The sequence below is a fragment of the Xiphias gladius genome, chromosome 23 (genome assembly GCF_016859285.1).
Source record: "Xiphias gladius isolate SHS-SW01 ecotype Sanya breed wild chromosome 23, ASM1685928v1, whole genome shotgun sequence".
NCBI lineage: Eukaryota > Metazoa > Chordata > Actinopteri > Istiophoriformes > Xiphiidae > Xiphias > Xiphias gladius.
The window spans coordinates 6,320,898-6,342,757 of record NC_053422.1 but is presented as its reverse complement, the minus strand read 5'-3'; the positions used below and the strand labels follow the sequence as shown (position 1 = coordinate 6,342,757).

At 39.6% G+C, this 21,860-nt stretch overlaps 1 protein-coding gene across 1 annotated transcript in view; it reads right to left on the bottom strand.

Annotated features, from left to right (window-relative positions):
- The window catches only part of fstl5 (follistatin-like 5), a 157,857-nt gene that overhangs the window by 82,256 nt on the left and 53,741 nt on the right, over nucleotides 1-21,860 (bottom strand). Inside the window, exons 5-6 of the mRNA XM_040120213.1 lie at nucleotides 8,027-8,223; nucleotides 2,959-3,079 (exon numbers count right to left, since the gene is read on the bottom strand). Coding sequence (XP_039976147.1) covers nucleotides 2,959-3,079; nucleotides 8,027-8,223 — 318 coding nt within the window. The remainder of the gene's footprint in view (nucleotides 1-2,958; nucleotides 3,080-8,026; nucleotides 8,224-21,860) is intronic.

Here is a 21,860-nt window from a genome sequence, read left to right as displayed (position 1 = left end):
AAGCTTGGTTGGGGCTCCTTGGCTGCCGCCAGTCTCTGGTCCGTGTGTCAACATGTCCAATACCCGAGTGGATCCCAACAGACCAGAGCGTACGTGGTCTCAGCTCTGATCGTGTGGTCATGATTACCACAGGAGAAAACAGTGTGTTTTGAGGCAAGAGGCAGAATGAGAAATGAATGTCACAGTTCACTGGAGCTTTGTTTTTTATAAACAAAATGAAGCTGAGCTCATTTTAGGAAAAATCAGTAGCCTTCAGGACTGATACTATTAAATGTTTTTTGGAATTTAACTCAAAGATATTAAATTGGTTAGAACATTGTGTTTTGTCTATCACCTAGTTTACAGCTAAAGAAAATATTTTACTGTTGGTGCAGAGGGTGGAAATAGGACTTTCAGTTATTGATATAAATTTGTCTTTGAAGCATACAAACAAATAATTTTAGTTTCTATGAATCTAAATTCATTCTAAGGGCATTATTATAATTATATTTGTGCTCTTTTCCACCAAGGCTGCTTGTTAATTAACTGAATTAATTGATCATCAGCATCATCAGGCCAGGTCTGGATGTTCTCGGTCCCTTGGATCGACTCTCTCTCTCTCTGAAAATTAATTTATGCACGTCGGGTTAGGATAGGTTTTCCAGGTTTTTTTACCTTCAAAGGAATAGTCCTCCAGCTTAGTCATACATGGACATCTTTGAAGGGAGCAAATGAAGATATGAACACTGAATGGCTCCCAAACTTCTGCTAATACTCCTGAATCCATTGACAACTGTCACTTGAGTCTGCAGCTCTCAACTTGCATACACTTTCTGATCAGTTTTTTGTTATGCTAGTCTTGCCTAGGTTTACCATTTACTGACTTTTTTCTTAAGACCGCACTACAGATGACTTTTTTTTTTTTTTTTTTTTTTAAATCTTGGTCTCAAAGATTGTAATGGGTCTGCCCCTTTGCACCACGACTGTGTTACCTCCCTTGGTTAGATGAATAAAGTTCTTTACGTGAATTGAAATGCTCAATACAGCCTCTGGTCTCTGGAGAAGGTGAATTTGTGATCTTATTACCAGCCTCTCTTTCCCAGTGGCCTCGCAAGCAAATTGAGGGCCCATCTTTAACCTAAGCATTCAGCAAAGTGAAATAAGTTTAGTGTGAATAAAGTGCATAGGACAACTGCTGAGAACTACAATGAACTCCATGTATGTAAAACACTCATCTATATTCAGTATTGGGTGAAGCGGCTCCAAGCGCTCCAGTAGAGTGCATGAAAGTCTTGAGTCAAGCACAGTTGTTGACAAAGACACAAAAACTACTTCAGTTGTACTAAGCACACTGGTGCTTGATAGAAACTTACTACTTTCTTTTGAAAATCAAATTTAAAAAAAATGTTTTCACCTGAATATAGGAGCAATCCCCAGTCTAGAGTTTTAATGAAATGGCGTATGCAGTGAGTCATTTATATATTTGGAGAGCTATTCATTGTTTGCTAAATAACAACATTAAGTGGCACATAAGGACAATGAACGGAAATGAAGCAGTAAAAGAGAAGAATGAAACAAGTTGAAAAGAAACTCTGCCACAGAAGGAGAGATTTACTTGCGTGAAATATCCCTTTTCTTTGAGAGCAGTTAAGCTGGAAGATCTGAAAACTGAAGAGGAAGTAGTCAGATTCAGAGCAACTCAACTCTTCAAGGAATCACAGCTCCCCCGGACTGGCTGAGGTCCCTTTCTTTTCGTGATTTGCCGGAAGGGGTTTGCTCCCACACATTCATGTATGATGTGGAGATTAGCAGACAAGATGAGACTCTTTCACTTTACCATGTGATCTCGTGACTTTGTTATTGTCTGTTCTAAGAAATGCTTTAAATACAAAGAGCTGATGAGATGAGGGTTGATTATAAATTCTCTCCCATTGCTAAATGTGTCAAGCCAGCCAAATGTCAGAGGATATTCTGTCAGAGGATATTGAGCTAACTGAAAATGTCAGACAGCGAAGAACCATGAAAGAGAGCATGAGGAGGAAACAAAGGGAGGAAACTGGTGCACATTTGTTGTTGTGACTCAGATATAGCAGAGTACCTGTCATCACCATCTTTCCTTGGGGGTTGTTGGTTTGAACTACAGTTTCACGGTAGTGACCTGCTTCTTTTGGCAGTAACTCCAGTTTCTTATCCTTTATCCGTCTATCCTAACAACAAAACAGTTGGCAACAATCTGGAGTTCAAAGTGAGCAAACCTTTGGCGAGATATCAAACACTATTCCACGTTTATCATCAACATGGCCCTTGTTTCCAATGTTATGAACAAGTTAGTTGCTCCCCAGATTTCAAAGTACAACACTAGTTTAAAAGTTTCATTAGACAACCTTTTTCTTCTATGAAGCGCATAAGGTTTATACATTTCAGGACTGACGGCTTGTATTTTATGCAATGAAAAGAAAAGCAATAGGAAGAGAAGCATGGTATTAATAGACTGTAAAGTTTAAAATAAATGTATGCTAATTAATTATGTTTCAGAGAAATTTATCCCATGGTTGTTAGCATTAACAGATTTCTGGTGTTTCTGTGGTTTCTAGTTTACTTTCCTGTTGCACGTTGATCATGATTATTGCATTGCTGTCCAGATGAATTGGGATTAACTGGTAAAAAACAAACGAAGCAGACGCCTTTTTCTTGATGTTTTAGCACTAAGATGATGTGAACAATCACCTTCAAGACAAGTAATAAAACACAGGAGGAGATGTTACAAAGTATTAACTGAGACTGCAATTCAGTTCTGTCACATCCGTTCAATGTTTTCTCAGATTATGTAAATGGAAAAATGTGGGCATGAAAATATCACATGCTGCCAACTACATTCTTCTTCACGTAGAGTGTTGGGTCTTTATACTATTTCAAAACTCGTAATGAGTTTTTTTCTTATCACAAAAAAATCTTTTGCCAACAAAACTTTGTACTCACCAAAAGCTGTGTAAAACTCCTCTTTTGTCAGGTGCTCGTCATCATTAACGTCGCTGTACTTCAGCAGGTCAAACAATGTACACTCAGAGAAATCCTTGGACAGACCTTCTTGCTTGATGACCTTCAATGAGAACGCAATAATGTTTGATTAAAGAAGGGTGGAGAGCATTTTTTGGTCTGAACTTCTTCATTTTTCAAAACAGCTGTCATCAACCCTGTCTCCCAGAAATTACATTTGTATACCACTGATTTGCAAAAGCTGATTACATTTTGCAGAACATGTAATGCTGCCATAACGTAATTTGTGTATAGTATTTAAACAAGGAGAAAATGTTGATTAAATGCATCTGACAAGTCTCAGAAATGTTGATACTGAACAAATTAGTGACATTTTTACTGAAAACATATTTCATTTGTTTTCTTCTAGTAACAATTGCAGCATTATTAAACTTTTTATGGTTATGTTTAGGCACTGACAGCCAGGTTAGGGAAAGATCATGGTCTGGTTTAAGATAGAAAAAATCCAGTGACTTTAAGTATGAGATAATTCGTGTCTATTAACATGTACCCAAAACCAGAATTTTTTCTTAACTTTATCCAAAGTGCTTTGGTGCCTAAACCTAAAGACAGACTGGAGTCAGGATGCAAACTCCGGACTGTGGAGTCAAATTCCTTAAATTTGTACAGCAATCACCCACCCCCACCTCAACCCTGTGACTCAGGTAGGATAAATAAATGTAGCGTTAGACTCACTCAGAAAAAAAAAAAAAAGAAGTTACGTTTGTCACCATAACATAATTGAGAAAAACATTTCTTTAATATAGAAATGTAAAAAGTGTATATAATGATTTTAATGTTTGTAACAGGTACATACTTGTGATGGTTGCAGTGTAGTGAACCCCGGGGAAGACAGCTTTTTTGAAACATTGTTTTTGTCCTCTTATAACAAAAGGAGTAAGAACGGGTAAAGTCATTAAAAAGCACTAAATTGGAAATTTAGTGGAACTTTTTTAAAAAGTGATTTGCAAGTATCTCAAAACTGTACTTATGTACAGTACTTGAGTAAATGTACTTTGTTTACTTAATATTCCATCTACTGTGAAAGGTGCTGATGTAATATCTGTAATGTGTTAGCATTATGTGCCCAATTAAAGCTCCGTGTTGAATGTCAATGATGAAACACACACAGTGTTACCTGCCAGTTTATTGCAGCCCAACTGAGACTCGCTGAGGTTCTGTCACAATGGTTGGTGAAAAGGCCCTAAACACTGTGCAGGTTTTATCATCATCCTGCTAAAGCATGATCCTATTCAACACCCTCTGCAACGGCCCTGGCAGTAAAACATCCATCATACTAGATCAGCTGTCAGAATGCTGATCACAAGGGACAGCTTTATACATCATGCCTCATCCATCGGATCAGTGCACTTCCCTTCCCAAAATTTAGGAGTCACCTGTAAATGGCATATCTTTAGTCTAACCTAGAAACACTACACATGACAAATTCATGTGCTGTACACGACAGAGCTGCCTGTATCTTTCATATCTTTAATTATTTGATCTCATCTGCAAAACTCATTTTTTTCCTCTATTTCTTGTAAGTATTTTATAATTTATAGTTGATCTACATCTAAACCAAACCAAAACTGCGCTGCAAATATAAATATAAATTATCACACAAAATGTCATTCAGATTTCACAGCAAAAAAGGTACTGAAACTCGACAATATTCTTGACTCTCTGGTCCTTCCTTCTGCTTGCTTTGACTTAAAGTAACGTAGGTGGCCTTTGACAGATTTGTAAGTGGTGTTGGAGTCACTTGCTTTGTTGCTGCTGAAGGTTATACTGGAGTGTAGGACTTGTGTGTGGTTCCTATAAACAGATATTTAATGCTGTCCCTCAGGATTTCAAACGATTTGCACATTCAGTATACCTTTTCTGTCCCTCAATGTACTGCAAGTCAAGTCCTGTCAATTTATCGCCAAATCGCTAAATCACAACAGAATCTATCTCAGGGCCTTTTTTCATATAGAGCAGGTTTAGACTAACATTATTTACAGAGACCCAACAATTCCCAACATGCGCAAGCAATTGGCCACAGTGGCGAGGAAACATTCCCTTTAAACAGGAAGAAACCTTGAAGAGAGCCGGGCTCTGGGTGGCCGGCCACCTGCCTCGACTGGTTCGGTTGAGAGAGAAAAAGAAAGAGAACACAGGTTCGACACAGAGATTTTAACTAATGGTACTGGATAATGATAATAAAAATAATAATGATAATGATAATGAGAAGGAGAAGGAGGAGGAATAATAATAATAATTGTAGCACCATGTGTTGAGTGGGAACATGGGGGCAGTAGGCTTACAATCAAAGATCCAGACACTGTAAGTGTGAGCAGACATCCCCTGTTCTAAAACTTATTTCATAACTAAACTCTAAATCATCTTTTTTGAAGAGACAAAAAGAAATCTTTCCAAAACCTTTGAACCTGAAATGGGGCTATAATTTAAAAAAATGTCTTTCTTTAGTTGCAATGCTTTTTGAAATTCCTTTAAAGACGTGCAAAATTGGACAAAAATAACAACTTAATAGAAGTCTCTGCTCAGAACAAGATAAAGATATAATCTTTGCCTGACAAAATTGCAGATATGCATTTGTGTTTTACCAGTTAAATCTTTATCCTCTGTGTTTTTGCTGCATTTTTAGACACGACAGTTAAGGTAGACAGGGCCAGAGCAGGGTCCGTGGTGGACAAGGTACTATCCTCTGGAATCTTTTTTTATGGAAAATGCTATAATTTTAAGCATTCTGTCTTTTAAGTGATAACCATGAGCAATGTATAAGGGGAAAAAAATTAGTTTTGAGTTGCCATTTCAAAAGGGCACCCAAGACTAGAAGGTCAGTGACAATTGCTCCCTGTGCCCCTTCATGTGCACACTCTAGCAAGTCAAGTAAGCAGGATGAGGGATTTCCATCCTAGAATTTCAAATGAGATTAGAGAATGCTCCAATTATAAAGGGCGCTTTAGGGCACGAGGGTGGCAGCCATGGTTTTGTACTTTCAGCTGCTGATAAGAGTGTGATTTGCTTGTGCAATGCACTTTTGAGGCCTTGTTCACACCAAAATTGAATTTGCATAAATCTCTTGTCTTCTTTGACTTTCATCTTTCGTAAATAAGCAAAACTCTGCGCTTCTAGCTCAGGCAACTGAAGTTTAAAAAATTATGCAGATTGTCCTGACAATGCAATCTAAGTGAACCAGAACCTTTATGTATGGTGTGTATTTAAAATGCACATAAAACTAAAGAGAAACTAAAATTGCATTTTCTATACTCTGGAAATACATTCTGAGAGACATTTAATACACCAACATAAAAACTCATTAAAGACCACATCCATAATTACATTTAGGCGCCGTTACGTTCAGGCACAGTCAACTCATGACTACCCTCTTTTATTAAACGATTTATCGGATTGATGAAGCTATTTTGCTCTGATATTTACCATGCAATTATTTATTTTACATTAAATTTCTTCGTAATATTTTTAGGCTATAGATGTGTTCACGATATTTGTAAAGTTTCCTGTCACTGAAGAAAGACAGAGCCGCAGTATGACAAAGTGACTAAAAAATGACTTTGAAGCTTAAGAACATAACAAGATCCAGTCAGAAAACCACTGTTCTCACACAGCTATTTGTGTGAATTTATGCATGCATAACGCTGAAAACCTCATAAGGGCCACCTGCAATCCACTGATATTTAATTTCTAACTATTCCAGAAATCCTCCCTTCTCTTCCTTTCTCTGTAATTTTGATTGGTGTACGTGACACTATATGAAATCTGCCAACGTTCCCATATGTGTCAAGGATAAAAAGGGGAGGAAGGCTAAAAGCAGCCCTTGAGGAAAACCTGAAAAGAGCTTATCCATCTGGATGTTAATTATTACTGACTTGCTTATGTTATTCAAACACCTAGGGAAAGGTGGAGTGGTGCAGTTTGGCCTGGAACAGAATAAATGCAACACCAAAAGGTTTGAAAATCCGTCCAGAGTAATAATTCAATAGGTTGAAAGGGCATATTCAAATTCAAACTCAGAGCTTACTGACAATATTATCCCATAAAACACAGCACAACATGGTCTGTTGACGATGCATTTCACTCACTAAGCCTTGATTTCTCTCGTGTTGGCACGGGGCACAATGTGAATGTAAAAACATGTAAAAATATGTAAATAATATGAAAATATGGCAAAAATATCACTATTTTTGAGGCATTATTTGGATGCTGTGAACTCAGAACACTACAAAAAATTCAAATTAATCTAATGAGACCACCCCCGTTGGGGTAGAGGGCACTGACAAAGCTAACCAAGGTGACCCCTGTACGGACGTTATATCCTATTGGATCAGCAGGAAACTGATCTAGAACAGCAACTGGTATGATGGTTCTGAAAACCACAGCAGGTTGCTCACCCTTTTCCTTCAATTATTCAAATGCTTCCTTTATTAAATCAGTCCTCAGGTACTGGGAGGCTTTATTTGTTATGCACAGAATATCTTTCTTCCTCATGGCAGCCACAAAAAAAGCTCTTTTTACAACCATCCCTCTTGGCAGCGCTGGTCAAAGGCTGCAGCCTCCCATGAGCGCACAGCTCCTTTGACCCAGATTGCTTTTCAAAAGATTCACCTAGAGCCACGCGCCACAGCTACCGGAGGGAAGGGTAAGAAGAGCGAAATGGACACAATTATGTCAGATATCAAAGCGGCTTGTTGAAGCAGCTGAGCACAGAGGCGGTTTCTTTATTTGTAGTCTTCTTTTGACTGTTTTTTTGTATGTTTAAATAAAAATGACCGTGGTGAGTCTTGAAAAGGGAGGTACGATTATAAAATGGTAAGCAGCTTTTTGCGCCTGTACTTAAATACATTTTTTAAAAATCTCATAAGATCAGTGTTTGCTTGAGTCAAGGTTAAGCTTTTGCTTTTTACTTTTTATGTCAGTAACTGACTGACTGAAGTATTTACTGTTTTTGTTTTAATGGTGAATATCTCATTTTGTTCACTATCCTTACCTGTGACAGTTCGCTGGCAGCTATTTGACCATTATTGTCTGCGTCAAAGCGTTTAAACATCATATCAACCAGTTGTTTCCTGGCAGCCATGTTGTCCTTGTGGGCCCCCTGGACGTGAGACCCCATGTAGCGTTTGTCGTGCATATCCAGAATCTTGGTTTTCAGCCGGCGGTAGTCGCTCAGTCTGCAGTTATCATCTGCCAAAAGAAACAGCAGAGCGAGAAACAGAATTGTTAGGAGGAAAGAGAAAATTAATACTCACTACGGTAAGTGACGTAAGGAAAGTATGCTATTGCTTTGTTTGGATAAATAAAAATATCATTTAAATGTTAACAGGATGTCTAAAAACAGATATTTCTTAAGTACCTAAATGATTCCCCGGTGGTGAAAAAAGGCACAAGATTAAAAGCACTGAACTCATGACTCCTAAAACTGGATGCAGTGTTTCAAATGTCAGCCAATTAGTATCAGTGAAAAATAGAATCCCCCAGAAGACTCATATTTTTAAACAATAAGCTGCTGTTTATATTCAGCAAAACCCAAATCTGAGAATTTCTATGATTGTCTGCATCACAATAACAAATGCAAAGGATTATTTTCCCGTGGGGAGCACAAACAGTGACAGTCGTGTAGCGTTTCATTGCCTCTAACTAAGGAAGCAGCAGTCCCGTCTACACAAAGAAACCGACGCACAAATCCATCACACAGGTGTCAAGAGCTAACCCTGACAGCAACAGAAAACATGATGGTGTTGTATTTACAATCCGCCATCAAAGGCTCTAGATCAAAGAAGTGAACTACATGAAAGGTTCAGCAGAGTATAGTCGAGGCATAGAGAAAATAATGACTAGAACTAGAGGTTGACACATGTCACATCAAATTCTCATTGTTAGATCTGGAAGTATTTCTCCTCTAATAACAGTTATATTAGCTGATGTCAAGCAGCCCACAAGAAAAACTTTGTTGTGCACCGAGACGCTTTTAAAACCTCTGGGGAGGAAGGTTGATGTCTCTGCCAGCTTTGTGGAGTGTGATCACCTTCTTGGGAAAAATAGCGGCTGCACGGAGTCTAGTGCGAGACAAATGAACTTTGTTGGGGATGATCTGGCAGGAATGATTTCGTGAGTGCGGTAATGAGATCTCCACTCAGTAGAACCTGGGGCTTGCTGAGAGCTGATGACTAGTTATGCGGATTCAGAGCAACCCCAGAAACCAATGACATGTCATTATCTCATGCGTAGGATCTAATTTTTGTCATATAAATTTCTCCCAGTATTCCCTCAGCGAAACAACTTGAGCAATCAGCGAGCAGCTAAATGACATGCTTGGCGTAATCCTGACGCTAACCGTCGTTTGGGGTTAAGAGGCCGGAAGAAGTTCCAACGCTCTGCCAGGGAAAACAGTGGGTTTCCACAGAAGCCATCGAGTCATTTTAATTTTCATCTAAATTCTGTGTGACCTTGTAAAGTCCCGTGGTGTAGGAACTTTATTCCTGGCATTGAAATATTTAGTATTGTGACTGAGAAAGGTGTGAGATGCAACAGTTATCATCCTTTTTTGGTTAAAACTCTACAATACTCGAGATATTTCTGGAACTATGTCATATTATTCCAGATATGGAGAAAGAATTAGTGTAAAAAAAAAGAGAAGTAACTGTATATTAAACTGATAAGAATTGATTTACTGAGCTTTTTGTTTTCTGTCCATTTCTCTTGGGGAAAACTGATGAAATTGTCCCAATTTCCTTAGGCGACAAGACATAGGAATAAAAACATAATAAATGAGACGAAAAATATAACAAATAGAGTTTATTCCATATTATTCCATTTTTTTTCTTCCCCAAAAATGCTAACAATACTTCAAACTCCGGGTATTTGACGATACCAAATACCATTCATTGATCACTAGTGCTCTGTTTTTCCCAAAATTAAAATGTGTAAACGCCACCGCGTGCGAATAAAAAGGGAGGGTTAATAAGTATTTTTACTAACAGTGCATCCCTGTTCCATAAAGAGCATAAGGGGCCAACTGATTGGTTTGATGAGTATGAAAATGAAGTGGATCATGTGCCATGACCTTCACAGTCACTAGCTCACCGTGTACCCAATGGAACAACTACTGGAAGTTTTGGATCATCATATTAGACAGCAGTTTTCACCACTATCATCCAAATACCATACGAAGGAATATCTTCTGAAAGAACAGTGGTTATTCCTGCAGTAGAGTTCTGAAGCTCTGTAGAATCTAAGTAGCACTGGAGATGTTCTGGCGCCTTGTGGTGGCCAAACACCTTACAAAGACACTTTATGTTGATCTTTCCTTTAATTTGTCACCCATCTGTATATGGTGTGTTTTAAAAAAAGGTGTCAGTCGTTTCTAGGCTGTAGTTACGTCACCCAAAATGGAGATCTCGTCATGGTGTGCTTTGTTTTCTAATAACAACTTGGAGAACTGAATAATTGAAAACTCACATAGCCAGGTGGAGAGAATTAAACATAAGCAAGGAGCCCTGGAACAATGCTTCAGTTTGTTGTTGCAGGTACACCTGTCACTGAGAGACAAACCGAGTTGTTGACAGATGTTATAGTGCACGCTCAGTCTGAAGCGACCTGCAGCAAGCATGGTGTGAACAGCAACAGCACTGGTCGCTGGTAAACTTGTTTTTCTATGCCAGCCACTGCAGATAAGAAAAACCAACTGGAGGATCTATGGAATCACAAAATTCTATCTGGCTGTTAAAACAGTGAGAGTGGCTGGCGAATTCCTGGGAATGGAACCAGCAAGTTTGATTCTTTGCCCGGAAACTCCCATCATCTGTTGGTTGGCGGCGGCATGCTGCATATCATGGGACGGGGTCTGTTTTGACAAGCAGCTGCCTTGGTCACAAATGGCAGAATGAATAAAAGATAAATGGCTGCTGGCATACCCAGGGGATATGAAGGTCAGTGACGTCAAAGGAGCCTGCTCCGGCGCGCGCACCCACGCACGCACACTCGTGCGCTTACAAATTGCTATGCACACAGAAACACGGACACACATGCTGCTACACGCACTCTCCAGACCCCTTAAGTATCCAAACAGTACATGTCCACACAGGGGAGTGCCGGCATTCACTGGACAATGGCTATTATAATCTCTCTCATATTAACTGAGCCAACATGCCTGACTCAAAACAGTCCTTCAGGGAACTAATAACAGCTCAGCAGAAATCCATTGCATTTCACAGTCCAATCCCTTTAGTTGAACTGAGATCTGCTGACAGGACACTTGTAAAACCCAGCCTTGGGTTCTGTAGGTGCCTTAGCCACCCAAATTTCTTTTGAGCGGCGTCAGACACATTAAGCACACCGCTGCCTTGATACAAAATGCTAGCAAAGTCGGCTAAACTACTCATGAACCAGACATTGGCACCGCTTCTTTGCTGCCGCCCAGACATGACGGCACCTTGGCCGACTGCACCGGCAGGAATCATCCGGGAGAGAAGCTCCATTGTACGTTAGGATTCATTAATAAACTATGACCAGGGTGAACACTTTACTTTTTTGACTGCACTATGAAAAAGCAAGTTGAGTATGTCTATAAAAAAACAAAAAAATCCCTCCAAAGATAAGAAAACAGGAACTGAAAGCATGGAAAAATATACTAAGTAAGCTCTCTTATGCTGACGGGAATTGTTTGTTGAGTGTAATTGTATTGTAATGTAGTGTAATTGTAGGATATCATATAAATCCAACTCATCCAATGCATGTTTTTACATGTTTGTTTCAACTGGAAGCTGCTCATTTCAAATGCGTCTTGCATGTCAGAACACCTGATATATCTTGTGGCAAAAGGACTTTACACAGTTGATGGAGAAGTGTGATTTTTGCAAGAGTGGGAAAAAAAAGGTATCGTGTTTATTTTTATTTTTTTAGCACACATTCAACACTACAAACAGTTTGACCTTCATACAAGCTCTGGTTTTAAAAAAGAGCAAGAGTCCTTGCACAGGCAGTTACAACCCCGAGCAAAATGGCTAAAGTTTGATATTACGTTTCACAGAGTTCATCCCCGTGGTGAGAGAGATGGGAGTTTCATCCAAATGTGGACAGTCTCCTTTTTCTTGGGTTTTGAATTGCTACAGCATAATTACCAAATATGACCCAATCTTCCTTTTCCCTGTGTGATCTTAAAAATTTTTTCTGTATGAGTCGTCTCAAGTCTGCTCATTTATAACACATGCTAATGACAACACAGTCCTTGTTTGCAACCCCGTTCAAGGAGTGGTAACAGTTTTAGTAACAGAGCCATCAACTGTGAGACACATTTTCCAGGGCCGAAAGGGGTTCTGTAGAAAGCTGCTGATAAAACTGAGTTGGTTGATGCAGAGTCAGGCTGTGACAGTTTTTCATTCACCCACAAGACTTTTTACACTTAATGTCACCATCGCTTTCTCTATTTTGTGAGATTTTAAAAAATCTTTGGAAAAGTATCTTTTCATAGCGGCTGTTAATCTGTCAAAGTGGCTTTTAGTCAAAATGTAACCGTATTTTCATGGTAGGTGGTAATTTTTTTGTCACTGTTTGGTAATTGCCACGTGAAGGACACGGACCATGTCACCATGAGAGCCAAAGCCTCTTGTTAATTGCCTTGAAGTGTTGATACAGTGTGGAGGTCAAGTCTCCACACGGATGGAAGTGCATGTCAGAGGACTCATATGCGCTATATTGATTGGGAGCAAGTGATTTAGTTGATTAAAACCATTTGTCAGAAAGAGCAACACGGTTGCACGAGGCTGCTCTCCTGTGAGTGCAGAACTTTGCTATTAAAATGCAAAGCCGAGAGTCAAGGTGTTTTACAGCTACAGACACCGTCAAACTCTCAGTTTTAATGGTATACTTTTGAATTACTGCTGTACTTCAGCTTGGATGAATCTGGCTTTTCTCTGTTTTTTAACCTTTCGTTGTTAAAAGAAATGATAAACTAATTGCTAGTAGTGTAATGAAGGAGCTGTTTAGAGAGGAGAGGTCTTTTAAATAGCATGTTGACAAACCACAATTTTATCTTAAAGGGGAACTCCACCAATTTTGTGTATTATTACAGGTGTCTAGTATACTGCATGTTAAAAAAAAAAAGAAAAAAGGTATTAAACTTTTTGTGGCAGAGCACACGAGGCTGCCCGAAATCTAATGAACTGCCTCAAGGGACAGAATGTGAGACGACGTTGGTTTAGTGCTGAAGCCTGCAAATGAAATGAAAATGAAATAAGTCTGAAAAAAAAAAAAAAACAGGTGGTGTGGAGCAATGAGCATACCAGACCTCTGTAGCCCGGTTCTCATCTCTTCCTGAGGCTAGTGACTTCAGGCTACATTAGCCACTATAAGCATGCCACGCCCGAATCTCTGACAGAACTGTTGGTTATCAGGTTGCATCGTGACAAGGAACAAGAATGCATGGAACAAAAAAAGATGATCTCCCCGGTTCTGCTGCATCAATTTTGATGATTCAGCAAAGTACTCTGATGCCACTGATGTAGGATAAATACATGAAGGATTCTATTTTCCTGGCAGGCCGGGACTGCTGCAAGTGACACTATAACGATATGGTATTTTCTTGACCTTGAAATTCACTTCGCCCATCTGCTTGGTATTTTTCTTTCTCAGCGAACAGGTGAAAGGAGAGGCACAAACGGAAACGGTGGTTGGACTTTTAATTTAAATGACACAGTGCAAAGAACTGCTGGTTTTCGGTGGGAATTGAGTCTTACAAGCTGTTTACATCGGATGCCTTTTCAGCAGCAACTCACTTGCATCTGATGGAATAAATACTCAAAAGTTTGAATCAAAGCTTTCCGCTCCTGCCACATAAGAGTTCACAGTTCACTCGCTCTGTGCTCGTAATTCAAATTCAAAGTTGTCTGAAGTCTATTTTCTGTCAGACAAATAGAAAAAATACACTCTAAATAGACAGCTGCTTACATGCTGATTTTCTCCACTGCCAGCGGAGACAAAGGTGTCGACATGGAGATTACATGTCTCAGAACCAGACCTGTTTCTGGCGTCAAGTCACTCAGCCGGTAATTTGATGATTCTGTCAACCAGCTGAAAACTAAATGTTGTGAGGAAATCTTCAGCAATTAGTGAATAACTAAGAGACACTTAAATCAGCATATAAATGTGATTATAGCAAGAAACGTCTGTACAGCAGCCTGTGCTGATCTATAATTTAGCAGGTGAGTTTTTTTCACTCCGCTTTAAGATGCACAAAAGACTTCCCCCTTCAGTTAATTAAATCCCTGCGACCATTAAAATCGAGCCAGAAAAGGTGAGCAAAAGCTGGACTTCTACACTGCTGTAGTACAATAGTCAGTCCACCAAACACCTTTTTTAAGAATAATCACAGTACAAAGAAGAAGCCATCAGAGTCAATGCGGAAAGTTCACATATTCAAGAAACTCAAAATTCAGCAGGTACATTCATGGAACTTTCATTTGTTTCAGTTTCACTTGGAGAGCACTGCTGAATAGTCAATGAATCACTTCATCAGTGCAGACTATCCACCAACAGCCTGGTCCGGAAAAGGTTTTACTGCAAGCTATTGCTTAATCACAGTGAGCCAAAATCCGCATGAGGAATAGGTGTAGGGCTAAGATGAGATGACTAGGAATATTTTACTGTCTGCACATAACTTTGTGACCTGCTAATTTAAAAACAAAAAACATACTTTTCCTTAGCTACAGAATTTTAGACCCTTACCATGTGTTCCATTTGACAGTCCTAACTGTAACTCTTGCTTTTATTTAAAAATTTAAAAATATTTACATAGTGTAAAATCAGGTTTTTCAAGTTGTTATGTATGCAAATATATTATGTTTGTGTATTTCATCTTGTATACCACTTTCATACAGAAATCCTACTACTATACACTGTATCTGGCTATTTGTTGTGTGTGTCACGTACAATAGTATGAATAATAGTTTGAAAACTTTATCATTATAGAAAATAGCAAAACACTATGTTCATAAAAAAAATCAAAGTATATCTCACAAAATATAAAATTCTTAAATGTAACTCGAAGGCATAAACGTAATGTGCATTGTAAGATATATTTGTGTCGATTAATGTTCTGCTATATTAACCATGTTTACGTTCACTGCTGCACCAACATTTGTTCTCTGGCAGTGGTAACAGAGTGACAACTCTCCCATCATGAGTCAAAGTCCATCGCTCTGGCCATGTGGCACTTAAAATGAACGTGAAAAAAACTTTCCACAAGAGGAACAACAAAACTCTGCATGCGAACCAGAACATAATATTCTCCTGGGTACGATATCACCCATCCACAGGGAAACACTGGTACACTCTGTGATAGTGATGAGCAAGCTACATGAAGCATGAAGGCTAAAAACAAAGATTGCTTTAACATATTTGTTGTTTTACAGAGCTTTTTTTGGATATGTGAGTAATGGAATAGAGAGGACATCCGCATGTAGGAGAAAATTTTGAATATTGTAGTGATAACTCCTGCACTCTAAGCACCTGAGGAGAAAACAACTACGTTTCATGAATCTACAGCCACGGATGCATACTTTGCCAAGCGACACAGAGACAACTCCGGCAAGCTGAGAGTCCACCTCGGAAGTATGAAAATCACAAGTTACTTCCTGACTCAAGAAAATGATCAGAAAACCAAACAAAACTGCGATGCAAAATGCAGATCTCTGCTCATGTTATGTCACTGTCCTAGTCTCTGTTGTTGTCCAGAGCCAGAGCTAAAAATATACACAGGTCCTTCCCAGAATACACAGTAAACCCAGTGGAAAAAAAAAAAAAAACGGCATCTCCATCCTGTCCACTGTTCACTCAGGCCATAATGGTGAGTGAACCCGCCAACCCCCACGTCCTCCACCTGCCCCTTTAAAAGCACTACTGTTTTATTTATGTAAAGAAAAAAAGTGGCTCAGTGGAATAGCTGGGCTCAACTCCGCTGAAACTTTCCCATCTTTGGCCCGCCTGAGCCTGCCCCCACCACCTCTTCCAGCTTTCCCATCTTCGTCTCCAGGGGCCTGGGTACTGCCACGGCTCACAATACATCAAGACAGCACAGCGTGACAACTGGGTTACCCAAATCAGAGGTCACTGATTGCAATCTTTAAGAGCAACTAGATGTGTCACTGCCGCAACACCTGACTGAATCTAAAATGGATATCTAGGCAGTAGGCCGGCAGACTCCTCACACACACACTAGGATGATACAAATACAATAACTCGCAGCATACCCTGGGCAAAGACAAAAGACTTTCGGTCATAATGAAGATCTGTGCATCTATATAAATTGGGGGGTAGGAAAATACAAAACTGAGGTTCAAAGTTCATTCTTAACCTAACAGCACTTGAGAAAACAAAGTCATCACGAGGTTCATTTAGTAGACATTCTAGATAGGGCTGGGTTCCCACAGCCGGGTCCGTTTTGGATCCGGTTCCCGCTCGGCAAAATACCTGGATTCAGTAAGCTCCGTCACTAACGAATCCCTTACTGAACTTTGTGTCCCCCCTCATTATTTTTTATAAGCAAAGACCGACATTGAAAACATGCAGGTAAAATTAGCAGCTCCTCATTCATAGTCGACGCTGAACGCTGCTTTCACCAGTTACAATGACCAATGTCACGGCATTATATTACTGCTGAACAGCTGTAGCTAATTAATGTTAATTCTGTAACAGCTCCACTGAAACTGTAGTCTGTTGGTTAATATGCTCCCTCCGTGCCACCGACTACTCTGTCAGTGGTTGTTTGTGAGGGAAGAGACACGTCACTCTGTAACATCTCTCTGCGGCAGCCAGTGAACTTTGTTTTTTTGAAGTTCGACAGATTGGAGTTTCTTCTCTGAAGAAATGATCCAGCTGATCGTGGCGCGTTAAATGGAGAGTCCTGGATTAAGCTGGATATTCAGATCAAATCAAAATTTTGAGCTCATTAACCTCATAGTTCTGAATCGGGACCTCCAGTATTTGGATGAAGTAGTTTGTGAAAAAAAAAAACAGGTGTGACAGGCAGTCTGTTACAGCTGTTATTTCATTGTGTCAGAACAATCAATATCAGCTGCAATCAACATTTTCCATCTTCCGCTGCTCATCTCATTTTCAGTTTGAAGCTACAGGTTGTGAAAATGAATTAGGCTAGCTTAATTTATGTTGATTTATTTAGTAGCTACCACTAAATAGTAGTATTTCTGGCTTCTCGCCCAACGACAGGTGATTAAAGATCTAAATTGAACCTTTGGGTTGTATAAATTTACTTACTTGCTAATGATGAAAGCTACACTCAAGGGGATTAGATAAGTGATTCAGAAGGACTCAGATTTGTTAAGAAGATTTTATAAAGGATGCTATCAAACCCCAACCCTAGTTCTGGGTCTTTGAATCACATTGGATGATCTTCATTAGTAGATGGACTTTGCCCAGCTGTCATGGCGCTAGATATGACAAAATAAAAGTTTTTTTTTGTTGTTTGTCTATATGTCATATGTCTGCCTATATGTGGTGCTGCTGACACTGTGTGCTGAGAGTGTTTTTTCCCATGCTGTACTAACAACAAATTCCAACAGCTCTGGTAGCAGGTGCAGTGAAGTTTTGGAAACAAGCCAACCTAATTTCTACAAGCCAGAAGACAGAAACGAGAAGACAGGGTCAAAAAGGTCTCTAACTGGTGGCTAGTAGCACGTCAAAGTGGCTGCTAGACTTGATAAACCTGAAACAAACAGAAACTGACTGGTAGCATTTGTCTGGTGGTTGATTATTTTAACAAAAGCAAGAATTTCGAAGCAACATCTGAGCTGCAACATTTCTCTACTGAGTTTCCCCTTTTTACGATCGTGACTTTGAGGTTTATGGATGCTTTTAATTATTAAAATCATGCACAAGAACTAGTGAGACAACCAACACGTCCTCTTGTCTAAACAAAGACAAAATTATTCATATGCGTGTTTTCTGATCTGCCACCTCTATTCCTTAAGGTTCGGTTACGTTTAGGCAACCAAAAATACTTAGTTACACTTGGGGAAATATTGTGGTCATGGTTCAAAGAAACCAATGACAAGTGTTTATGGGAGACAGGATGTAAATCCCGACTTTTTGTGGTGCAGCACCGTTAGAACATCGCACTACTTCCATCTTTTCTATCTAGAATGAATATCATTGTTTGCACAGCCACACGGGGTCACTTATCAGGAAAAGTATACATGGGTTATTTTGTTGTTTCTGTGAACAGTCTCTACACATTGGTTTCTTTGGGAACTTTTGTTTTGTTTCTGTAGCCTACTACACAATTACTCTCTGGGTGTGTGGTAACAGTTCAAGACAGATCCCCTCCCTTCATTCAGTCTCTGTCACTACTGTTTCCTTCCTGGATGCAGCTGTAATTCTCTCCCTCCCATCTTTCATCAGGACCGCTGCTCTTCCTCATGTCTTAATCTTTGATGTATTACCTCACCCACCCCTCCTCTCTCACCTTGAACGGGATCATTATCATCCAGGAGACTTTACTCGAACTTCACCCCACTGATGCAAACCCATCCCTCCCACCTTCCTCTTCTTCACCAGGCACAATAGAAGCCTCCAGAGGTGTTCAAATCTTTAAAATCTCCTTGTTAAGGAATCTCAGCCCTCCTGCCACCTGTTACTATACACTACAGTAGCATGAAACCGGACTACTTCCACTTCACTAGGCTTTTGTTCTAACTATGTTAGATCCTGGCCATGTTGGCTTTGTGGTGTGTTATGATAGCTAATGTTGCTTTTTAATGAAGTCAATGGGAAACACATGAATCATCTCAACTCCTGCATTGTACTTTCAGTATGGCATTGCAATTTTGTAAGCTAGAACTGCTTACATAGCTGTAGATTGAAAAACATTTCTAAACTTTCTTTTTAGGCCTTATTTCATTTGTAAGCCTCATTACTTTTGTTTTTTAGTCATTTCTAGGGAAATATCCAGATTTTTTTATAAGGTGCAGATTGGTTTAAACTATATTTCCACCAGCTTTTTTGCCATCACACACACACGAAAGAGATTGTGATGGAGGTACGCGGAGTTGGAAAGTCAGACAGTGAAAAAAGAATAGGAGTAGATGAGGAACTAGCAAGACAAGAGAAGCTTTGTTCATTTCTCAAATCTGATCCCAGTAGAGTTGATTACAAAGAGCTTAGTCCTTCAGTGGCAGGTCTTGCTGATGACATGATAGAGGACAGTGACCCAAGGGCTGAACACACGTAGGACAAGACATCAAAACAACACACAGCTGCTGGTCTATATTTGGACTACAGCAGACAGACTGGGGAATATTGTTTTTTCACTGTTGGGCCATATGTTGACAGACTGTGTTTTACAGTAGGTATGGAAACATTTTGTCAGATGTAGAGTTGGGGCATAAATGGTGTCACTGATTGATTTAAAGACTTAATAATGTTAGACTTAAGCCCAGTGGGAAAAGCAAGGGGAATGAGAGAACGTGTCTAATGTTATTAATCATGGTGTTCTTGCAAGTAACAAAAACCAAAGTTAGCCATAATACACTACCTAGATTAAACTAGGAACATGGCCTAGAATAAATTCTGTGTGGCTTACATTTCAGGTAGGTTAGCTACCTAGCCTGAGTGGGCTGATGTGAGCTGCTAAAATAAATCCTTCATTTCCTGACTTAACGTTGCTCGTCTCTGCTCTCCCCTTCTGGGGCCGGTTGCACCCACTTGACATACACCCAGCCGTATGATTAGGTTGGATGTAAAATGCGCACTTAAGCCCTGCGTAGAATTGATACCCGTCGCGCGATCTAGGCATGGTGCTACATCTGAAACTAAATCTTACACCTAGTCTAAGATAGGTGTAAAGTGAAAAGTCTTGTTAGTTTCCAAAGTGAAAATATAAACGTTGATACAATGGTGCGTCTACTATAGCTACTAGCTACTCTACTATAGGCTACACGATCACTGGACTTGCAGGACCAATCCTCTGGACAGATCTGGGGATAGAGAACCTATTGAAAGATTTCGTCTCAGCAGGGCTGAATTATTTGAATTCATTGACGAGCTATCACTGCAGTTGCAACGGTAAAGGATAGCAACGGAGCGCTCTCCCAGCACTACAGGTGCTAATATCTCTTCAAATTTATGCCAGTCGATCTGATGTCATATGCTCGTCTACCTACTCAGCAAGAGGCCACACAAGGGGAGAAGTTTCAGAGACTCCGGCATTTTGGCTATACTGATTGTAGTCATGAGTGCATCCAGGCACCATGTAAAATTGAGTATCTTTTTGTAAACACTAAAGGCTTTCATTCAATTAATGTTCAGGCTGTGTGTAATGCAGACATGAAATTAACTGATGTGGTGGTGCGGTGGTATCGGTATGCCCATGAATACCGATATTAGTTGTTCCATGACAACTAATCAAATTCCATCTGTAGATAGAGACCATGCATAACATTAGAAGGCTTCAGAAGAAGCAAGCAATTGGACCTTGAGTTGAGAATATTTTGTGAACCCTGCACAGTTTATCATTTATAAAAGAGTGATAATTGGCTCTGCTACCTGCTGTGTTGGCACACTACAAAGTCTAGTGTGGAAAAAGGTCTGTTGAGTACTCGTTAGTTTATCTGCTGACTATTAGACACTAATGCCATTTAAATTTTACCCAGCTAATCTCTTTGAAATTTTGAAAATGTTTGCTTCTTTGACTCAGTATATCAGTGTACATGAGTTTCTTTTGGTCTGAAGTGTAGCTCAGCCTGTGAGAAACGTTTATGTTGCATGATTAAAATGCCGGTCTGACATAAGTCTTTTTTTCTTTTTGTGGTCAAAAGAAGTGTTAGAGTCTATCCAGCTTTATGTAGTGGCTTGTATTATATTATAACATTCATGTACACAAACACACGCTCCATGTCGTAGTCAGAGTCTAAAGGAGATTCTTATACTGGCTGGCAGAAACACAGTGATTATCACAATACCTCCTGAGTCCTGCTTTAAGCCCACAGTGGGGTCACCATTAGGTTAAAGGACTCTATTATCATCTATCTAGCCACTCAAGCCATAGATGGGAACCATAAAGAGCTGAATTCCTATAGATCTGCTGCCCCAGATATGGCATACTCTACAGCCTTTATTGATCATTCCAGTGCCATTGAAATCCAGCCAAATATCAAGCAGCATTTTTGCCATTATGGCTGATGTTAATTTCCTAATCTATTCCAGTAGTGTGCCAATAAAAAAACTGAAGGAAATGCCAATTTCAGACCCTTGCAACCTCGTAAGATCTACCATTTTTGGTCCAAGAAATATATAACATTACTTTGACACATTTTCATTGATCTTGTATTTTTCTTTCTTTGTGTAATTGCACTGTGATCACCTTGACATCAAAGGGGAGGCGCAAACAGGGCCAGGTCAGCCGGACTGTGAAGCGTTTCTTCTGTGTCCAGAGGATGCATTTTTCTTGTTGATTTTTTGTCAGCTATCTGAATGTTTTCTGATGTATGGTGTAATCTGTCGTATTGGCAGCCAACTCAGCCATTTCTGCTTTTGACAGACTCTCATTCAAACCGCCAGAGCCGTGAGGACAAAATCCCACACTAAAATCAAAGAAGGCCCTTGATGTGTACAGGGCTATATTTGCTAAACGTTTAACTGAATTGACATTCATTATTGCAATTTCCCAATAAGGAGATGCAGAAAAGGCTGTGATAGTCCACCAAACCATCAGAGGAATTTAAAGAACAATTTAAAAGTTCAATAATAATCAAGAAAAAGACTATCAATAATGTCTTCTGGTATACTCTCTTAGCTTTGCTATATTAGCCTTA